Source organism: Onychostruthus taczanowskii, unplaced genomic scaffold, assembly GCF_017590055.1.
Source record: "Onychostruthus taczanowskii isolate IOZ18803 unplaced genomic scaffold, ASM1759005v1 scaffold368, whole genome shotgun sequence".
NCBI lineage: Eukaryota > Metazoa > Chordata > Aves > Passeriformes > Passeridae > Onychostruthus > Onychostruthus taczanowskii.
The window spans coordinates 42846-51721 of NW_024501104.1; the positions used below are offsets into that span (position 1 = coordinate 42846).

General features: G+C 55.4%; 2 protein-coding genes across 2 annotated transcripts in view; both read left to right on the forward strand.

The window, feature by feature from the left end:
- The first annotated feature begins 3245 nt into the window (after nucleotides 1-3245).
- CDC42EP2 (CDC42 effector protein 2) lies at nucleotides 3246-6974 on the forward strand. The gene is given in 3 exon segments (XM_041411652.1): nucleotides 3246-4321; nucleotides 4544-4874; nucleotides 4876-6974. Coding segments are annotated over 3 exon segments (816 nt in total). The 5' UTR covers nucleotides 3246-4005; the 3' UTR covers nucleotides 5045-6974.
- A 1785-nt stretch (nucleotides 6975-8759) lies between these two features.
- DPF2 (double PHD fingers 2) overlaps nucleotides 8760-8876 on the forward strand; it is a 5914-nt gene continuing 5797 nt past the window's right edge. The window contains exon 1 of the mRNA XM_041411651.1: nucleotides 8760-8827. Within this exon, the coding sequence (XP_041267585.1) occupies nucleotides 8796-8827 (32 nt within the window). The 5' untranslated portion in view covers nucleotides 8760-8795. The remainder of the gene's footprint in view (nucleotides 8828-8876) is intronic.

Here is an 8876-nt window from a genome sequence, read left to right on the forward strand (position 1 = left end):
GCTCCTGGAAAAGCCCCCGGATCCCCGGGACAGCTCCTGGGACCCTGGGATAGCCCCCGGAACGGCCCCGGATCCCTGGAATAGCTCCTGGATCCCTGGAATAGCTCCTGGAAAAGCCCCCGGATCCCTGGAACAGCCCCGGAGCTTTCCCCAGGAGCAGCCCCGGATCCCGGCCCGGCTCTTTCCGGGCGTTCTTTCCTGCGAACAGGAGAATCCCTGGATTTCCGAATCCCTGAATTTCCTGAACTCTCGGATTCCTGAACCCCCGGATTTCCAAACCCACGGATTTCCAAACCCCCGGATTTCCGATCTCCCGGATTTCCGACCCCCCGGATTTCCAAACCCACGGATTTCCAAACTCCCGGATTCCCGACCCCCCGGATTTGGATTTCCGACCCCCCGGATTCCCGATCTCCCGGATTTCCGACCCCCCGCATTTCCAAGCCCCGCTCCCAGGAGTGTCCCGGCCCGGGCGGACTCCGACCCCATCCCCGACCTGCGGCCGCTCCCAGCGCGGCTCCTGCGCCGCTTCCCGGGAATTCCGGCCCGGGAGGAGCAGTCCGGAGGAGCTGCTGCTGCTTTTCCTGCATTTTGGCTTTTCCCGTGGATTTTTTTGGCACCGGGAGGGGTCGGGGTGTGGCCGAGGCCGAGACTTTTTCCTTCCTTCCTTCCTAATCCTCCGGCTTCCCCTGGGCTTGTCCCGAAATCGGGATTTTCCCGGGAAAAGGGAGGATCCCCGGCTGTCCCCTGGCATGGAATTGTCACCGCTGCGCTGCCCCCGGCCCGGACTCTCCGCTGGATTCCCGAGGTGGGACGGCACGAGGGGAATTCTTTCCCGCTTTTAACCAATTTTAACCAATTTTAACCAATTCCGGCTTTTCCCGTGCCCAGAACGGGGTGGGATCTCACGGACGGGTCCCAAAATCCCCATTCCCTAAAAAAAAAAACCACCCCACGACCTTCATCCCAAAGGGCTCCTCTTCCTCCCTCCGGCTCCTGCAGCTCCGGGACCGCCGGGAAATTGGGCATTTCCATCCTTTTTTTTTTTTGGGAAAATCCATCCTCCGGAGCGATCCCGGGGCAAATCCGGAGGCGGGGATTGAAATCGGGCACCAAAAAAAGGCTGGAATGGGTCGGGAGGGAGGAATGGGAGGAACCCGAGGAGGTTTTGGAGGCTGCTCCTCCCTCGGGCCATTCCCATGGGAAAAGGAGATTTAATTCCATCCCCGAATCCCCACTTGGGGAAAATGTGGTTGGGATTGCTCGTGGGGACACCGGGGCTGCTCAGACTGCGCCAAAATTCCTGAAAATTGGCTAAAAAACATCCCAGATTTCTGTGGGGCAGGGCCCAAAATGCTGGAAATGGGCAGGAAGTTGGAATTTTTACGGAAAAAACTGAGGGAAAAGTAAAAATGGTGAGGTCCTGAAGCTCAAGGGGCTGAAAATGGGCAGAAAATTTCAGACTGAGGTAGGAATTTCCAAAGCCAGGTGGAAAAGGAAGGAAATTTCCAGGTTGTGAGGGGTAAATTTGTGGCAAGAGGCAAAAAAATCCCGATTTTTTCCTGAGCTGAAGCCTGAATTTCCAAGAACAGGTGGAAAATGAAAAACCTGGATGTGCTGAAGCCCAAAGCGCTGAAAAAGGAACAAAATTTTCCTGTAATTTGCAAAAAAAGAGCCCAAGTTCCTCCCAGTCCACACCCTAAATCACAAAAAAAGGAAGGAAAAGGAACAGGATTTCCTCTGTTGGAGCTGGAATTGATGGAAACAGGGAAAAATTCCTCAAATTTTTCTCCGTGAGAATGGAATCTGCTGATTCAGGCGATTCCAAGGGTCGGAGTCCTGGGAGCGTCTCCTGGAGCTCCTCCTCCTCGGATCCTGGGGAAAACATCCCTTTTTTCCTTGTTTTTTCCCTGTTTTCTTCATTCCTGACTCCTCCTTCGGGGGTGTCCTGGGTTCTCCTGGGATTTCAGGGATGGAAACTCCTGGAAATGAATTATTCCTTGGAGTTTTCCTCGTGGCTTTCCTCCTTTTCCAGCCCATTTTCTACCTGTTTGGGATCTCCCTGCAGGGACGGGGAGCGCCGCGAGGAGGGGATTTGGGGATTTTGGGGATGGAATCGCCCCCATTCCCGGCATTTCCCTCTCCCAGCACAAAGGGAATTCAGCTCCTGGAACATTCCCGGCTTTTCCCGGGGCTTTGTCCCGGCCCAGCCGAGCGGGAGCAGCCGCGGGGGGGGAGGGACTGAGGTCAGGGAGGGCACTTTGGGGTGGGAAAAGGGATTTCCAGGAGGAGAAGGATCCCGGGGCACCGACAGCTCCGGGATGTTCATCCCCATCATCATCATCATCCTCAGCCTCACCTGGGAATTCACATTTCAGAGCCTTTTCCCCCTCCAAATCCCCCTTATTCCCTCCGAATCCCCTTCTTTCCCCCACAAATTTCCCCTCCCATAAATCCATTTTTTTCCCTACAGCCCCGCTTTTTTCCTTCCAGTTTCACTTTCCCCCCGCTTTTCCCCCTACAATCCCCCCACTCCCGACGGCCCCGGTGGCGATCCCGATCCCAAAGGAGGATTCCCTGTCGCTGTCGCTGTCGCCAGCCCGGCGCCGCCGCCCCCTCCCGTCCCTCGGTGCCGCGGTAATCCCGGGATTAGCGGCGCTGCATTCTGCACCGTCAGGATTCTCCTGCCGGGACGGGGCCGGGGCCGGGGCCGGGGCCTGCCCCGATCCCCGGGATCGCCCCGGGATCGCCCCGGGATCCTCTCCCCTCCCTCCCCCGGCGGCCTCGGGAGCGGCGCCGGCGCCGGTCGGTAACGGGGATTCGGGGGAAAACGGGGGAGAATTCCATGGAAAAGGGGCAGAATGGGGAGAATTCCATGAAAACGGGGGAGAATTCCATGGAAAAGGGGGAGAATGGGGAGCATTCCATGAAAACGGGGGAGAATTCCATGGAAAAGGGGGAGAATGGGGAGAATTCCATGAAAACGGGGGAGAATGGGGAGAATTCCATGAAAACGGGGGAGAATGGGGAGAATTCCATGAAAACGGGGGAGAATGGGGAGAATTCCATGAAAACGGGGGAGAATGGGGAGAATTCCATGAAAACGGGGGAGAATGGGGAGAATTCCATGAAAACGGGGGAGAATGGGGAGAATTCCATGAAAACGGGGGAGAATGGGGAGAATTCCATGAAAACGGGGGAGAATGGGGAGAATTCCATGAAAACGGGGGAGAATGGGGAGAATTCCATGAAAACGGGGGAGAATGGGGAGAATTCCATGAAAACGGGGGAGAATTCCATGAAAATGGGGGAGAATTCCATAAAAACGGGGGATAATGGGGCAGAATTCCATGAAAACAGGAGAATGGGGAGCATTCCATGAAAACGGGGGAGAATTCCATGAAAAGGGGGGAGAATGGGGAGAATTCCATGAAAATGGGGGAGAATTCCATGAAAAGGGGGGAGAATGGGGAGAATTCCATGAAAAGGGGGGAGAATGGGGAGAATTCCATGAAAACGGGGGAGAATTCCATGAAAACAGGATAATAAAGGAGTATTTCCTAAATACAGGAGATGATAAGGGAATAGTTCCTGAAAATATGGGATAATGAGAGAGTATTCCCTAAAAATGGGGGTCTGTTCCCTAAAAATGGGATAATAAGGGAATATTCCCTAAAACCAAGGGATTATAAGAGAATATTCCCTAAAAATGGGGGATAGTAAGGGAATACTCCCCAAAAGCAGGGAATTCTGAGGGAATATTCCCCCAAGCAGGGAAGGGGCGGGCAGCAGCAGCAGCAGCGAGGTTTGGAGAGGTGAAGGGGAATTGGGATTTTCCATCCCTCGGGGCGTTGGTGTTGTTGTTGTTTTTTTAGGGATGAATCCTCCCGGGACTTTTTTGGATCGAAATTCCGGCAGGGAGAGGCCCCTCAGGGCATCCCAGCCCGTCCCTAAATCCCTCGCTGCTCTGTCCTTGCCGGCGGCGCCGCGTTTACAAAAACAGGGATGGATGGAATTTTTTTCCCCTGGAAATTCACGATAAGGGTGAATTTCCAGGGGAACCCAAACCAGTTCCATCCCTTTTTCCCTCCCACTGAGGCGAATCCTCAAGCTGGACGCATTCATGGCACCAAAAAAATTCCCATTTTTGCCTCATTTCCCCCCAGAGCTGGAAAACCCGGCCCAGATCTGATGGCTGAACTGAGTTCACCGCTGAAACAGGGGAAACCCCAACTTCCTTCCCCTTCTGGCCCCAAATCTCCAAAATCTCTAGTTTTTATTTCAGCTGAGCTGGGTGGGGCCGAGCAGAGAGCAGATCAGGGTGAGAAAATCCCTTTTGGGTTAAAAACGCCTCTTCCCAGCACTCTGCTCTCCTGACCTCCAACTCCACTGCCCGACTCCTCCCTAAAAACCCAAATCCTCCGCATTTCCCTCCCAGCCCGGCTGCTCCTTCGGGTGGGAAGGTCCGCGGTTCATTCCCGAGGGTGAGGATGCTCCTGGCGCGTCAGCGCTGAGCGTTCCCCTTCTCCCCGTCCCTCCCCAGGCTGTCGTGAGCCCGCCATGTCCGCCAAGGTGCCGATCTACCTGAAGAGAGGCAGCCGCAAGGGCAAGAAGGAGAAGCTGCGGGACATCCTGTCCTCGGACATGATCAGCCCTCCGCTGGGCGACTTCCGCCACACCATCCACGTGGGCAGCGGCGGCGAGAGCGACACGTTCGGGGACGTCTCCTTCCTGCAGGGCAAGTTCCACCTGCTGCCTCGTGGCGACGCCGGCGACCGCGGCGCCGAGGCGGCGCCGTTCGAGTTCTCGCGCGCGGCCACCATGTCGGGCGGCGAGGCGGCCGCGGCGCCGTCGCCGCTGCTGAAGGTCGCCGTGCCCCCGGCTGGCCGCCAACGGCGAGGCCGAGCCCTTCCTGTCGCACGCCGGGTCCCTGCTGTCCCTGCACGTGGACCTGGGGCCGTCCATCCTGGAGGACGTGCTGCAGGTCATGGACAGGCACCAGGCCGAGCGCGGCGCCGGCGCCCGGCCGGAGATCCTGACGTGAGGAAGGCGTTGGGAAATGGACGGTGAGGATGAGGATGAGGATTTTGGGCGGTTTTCGGGTGTGGCTCTCGGATTCCAGCTCGCGTTTCCTCGCGCCGGGTGAGGGTTTGGCCTCGGGGGAGAAGCGGAGTGACCCCACGAGCTCTCCCGGCCTCCTCAGTGCCCGAGCTGACCACGGGAAACCCCACGGGATGAATTCCCAAAGATTCCAGCCAGGAGGATTCGGGGGGACAGCGGGGGTTTGTTCTCCACGGCTCTGAACCTCCTGAACCGTCACGGCGCTGTCACCTCAACTTCTCCTCCATGAAATCCTTTGGAAATCCCACAGAGGGGGAAACTTCCACTGGGAAATCTCCACCGGGCTCTGTGTCCCTGTGGAGAAGCCAAAACTCCGCGTGGAGGAGCCGGGATCTCCCAACGGAGCTCTTGTTCTAGGAACTCAATCCAAGGAGGGGCCAAAAACCCCTCTGGGGCCGAACCGGAAATGGTCGAGGAGATGCAAAACCAACCAAAAATCCCAACGTGAGCTGCAGGTGGATCCTGGCACGGACGGATCCGTCGCGGACGGTTTGGGTGGAGTGGGAGCAGGGAATGCTGAGGGGAATTCCAGCTGGATTTTGGGGAATAGGGACAAGAACCCCTCTGGAAACGCTGCTGGTGGAGGAGCCAGGGTGGGACCAGCGGGGCCTCCTCGTCCAGGCTCCTGTCACCAATTCCACCCTTTCACCGATTTCTGGCAGTTTGAGCCCAGAGCTGGATCCCCCCAGGGCGGAGTCGCGGCCCCTCCTGACCCCGGTGCTGTTCCTCATTGCCTAACGAGTCTAATTTAGATTATCTGACTAATGACTCATTAGATTCTCGTTAACGAACCCTTGTCCTGCCTCTTCCTTCCCCTCCCCCTGTGCGTCAGTAAACCCGAACCACTTTTGGTGCAAACACCCAGAATTTGGGGATAAACCCATTTCCCAAGGTTTTCATCTGTAAAATAAGCAACAAACTGAGGCTAGTTAGGCTCGATCAGGTTTAATTTCTATTTGGTCCAACCTTTCCCTGCTCTAAACTCTTTTCTCCCCCCACACTCTGTCCACGTTTTATTTATTTTGGGATTTTTCCTCCCCAACCCAATTCCAGCCGTTTCAGAGCCTCATTTGTGATTAATTAACCCCAGGGACGTTTGTGATTAATTGACCCCAGAGATTGGGATGGGAATGTGGCTCCGTGTCCCCTCCTGTCCCACAAACACACCACAGCTGCTGCTCAGAGAAACAACGTGAAGGGAAACGGGCCCAGAACGGCTCATTTTGGGCGGGTTTCTGTGCTTTGGGGGCTTTCCAACATGGGCTGGGTTGGGACAACGTGGATGGACTTTTTTCCCTGGATTTCACCCCAATTTTCCTGGGTTCCACCCACCCTAATCAGTGATTTAAAGATGGAGCTGTTTGTGCCCCACCTCAGCCCAGGAATTGCGAAACCGTTGCTGTCGGAGCTGTTTCGAAATATCAAAATCAGCCAAAATCCCCTTTTTTTTTCCTTTTTGTTCCTTTTCTCCCTCATTTTTTTCCCTTCCACAACTCAGGGCTGAATTTTGGGGTGTTCCAGCTTTGATTTGGGACCTCGTCCACTCCTTTCTGTTCTCCTCCCACTCATCCCCCCGTGCTCCAGTCCTGGAAAAGCTCCTTCAATTTGCCAAATTTGGGGGATTTTTTAACCATTAAAAGGTGATTTTGCTTTTCTCACCTCTCTCCTCCTTCCTTTCTTCCCTAATATAAACGCCCTTGCTATAAACCCCTAAAATTATCCCCAAGATTATTGTTATTATCCCTGAAATTATCCCAAACATCACTTTATCCCTGAAATGTTTTTTTCCCCCAATCTCATCTCCTGCAAAAAACCCAAATTCCTTAATTATTAATTCATGAATAAATCATTTGGGATCCCTTTCCACAGCACTGGAGCCTCCTTCACTTCTGCCGTAATTAATCAGTCCCCAAATTAACGATTTATGCAAACCACTGTTGCCAAACTTGCTGATTTACTCCCAGTTCCAAGAATTTGAGTCATCCGAAGCCGCCGTGACTCAGCGCCCACTCCCCTCCCTTTTTTGGGGAGTTTATCCCGGAATCAATCAAGGATGGAATCGTTAATTAACCCCAGCAGGGGCACAGGCCTCCCTCCCAACTTCCTCGTTATCCCGGGATTTCCGGGCAGCGGATTAACGCCGCCCACGCCAGCGGTCAGTGCTTGACCCCCCGGCGTGGCCGGAGCCGGGAACGGAGCCGGGGATGAGCGCCAGCAACAGCCGGCCTGGGATTACCAGGAGGAGGAGGAGGAGGAGGAGGAGGAGGAGGGAGGAAGGTTTGCCCAGGGGGTGACCTTCGGGGAAAAAGGCGAATTCTCAACAAACAGGGAAAAAAACACAGGTGGGATGTGGAAGTAATGAGGAAAAAGAGAGAGGAACTCACCTGGAAGTGAGGAACTCATCTGGAAGTGAGGAATTCACCTGGAAGTGAGGAACTCACCTGGAAGCTGACACCAAACCACGCTCGCCATGGGGGTCTGTGGGTGACCTCTGTCCTGGGGGATGAATTTGGGGATACTTGGTTAATTCAGGTTTGATAAAAAGGGAAAAGAGCTCAAAAATGGGAATTTTTGGGGATGAAGACACATAAGGAATCTGGGGAGATTTGGGATCAGAGGGATCCATCCTCACTAATCCCTAATTTCACTCTCTCCTAGCCCTTGTTTATTCATTTCCCCAATTTATCCCTCATTTCCCTCCCAACCCTCACCCCTCCTTCCATTTTATCCCCCAAACCTCCTCCGTCCCTTCCCTTCCTCATTTCCCTTCCCATTCTCCATCTTTTCACCCATTTCCATGGAAAGGTTGAGGTTGAAAAAGATCATCGAATCCAACCTGGTCACCCCTGAACGGTGTTCCCATGTGCCACATCCAGGCTTTTTTTGGGATAATTCCAGGATACCAATTCCGCATCTCAGGGTGGGACAAACCCTTTCCAGGAGTTTTCCTCACTAAACCTCCCCAGATACAACTCGAGGCTGTTCCCTCTTGTTTTATCCATCGGGAGAAGGGGTCTCAGCCCCAGCCTCATTCCAGGGAATTGGAGGGAACAATGGGTCTCTAAAACCTCCTTTTTCCAGGATAAACCCCCTCAACCTCTGCCATCATTTCCCCCTGCTTTCTGTCCATTTCCCCCTCATTCTCCTGCCTTGTTCTCTCCCATTTTTTCCCTCATCCTCCCCCCATCTTGTCACTCATTCTCCCATCATTTTCCCCCAGTCTCCCCCCTCCATCTCCCCCTTTTCTCGCCCCATATCCCCCATTCTGCCTCCCTCCTTCATCCCCATGCCCTCCCTTTCTCCCCGTACCTTCTTCCGTCCCTTTCTCCCGGATTTTCCCCTTTTCTGTGCATTTTTCCCCTCAGATCCTTTTCCCGCCATTTTTCCCCTCAGACTTTCGCCCCCCCCCCACAACTCCCCCTTTTCCCGCCTTTTTCCCCGCGCACGCGCGCGGCGCACAGCGCCGCCCAGCGGCCGGGAGGACTCCACGCTCCCTTCCCCCGGTCCTCCCTCTCCTCCCTCTCCCTCCGCCTCCCCTTTCTCCACCCTTCCCTCTCCCCGCTCCTCCTCCTCCTCCCTCCATCCCTCTCCCTCTTCCTCCTCCTCCCTCTCCCCGCCCCTCCCGCCCCTCCCTCCGCGCACGCGCCGCGCGGCGCCCCGGCGGCGGAGCCAAGATGGCGGCGGTGGTTCAGAATGTGGTCAAGCTGTGAGTGCGGGTTCCCCCCCCCCCCCCCTCCCCCGGTCCCCCCCCCCGG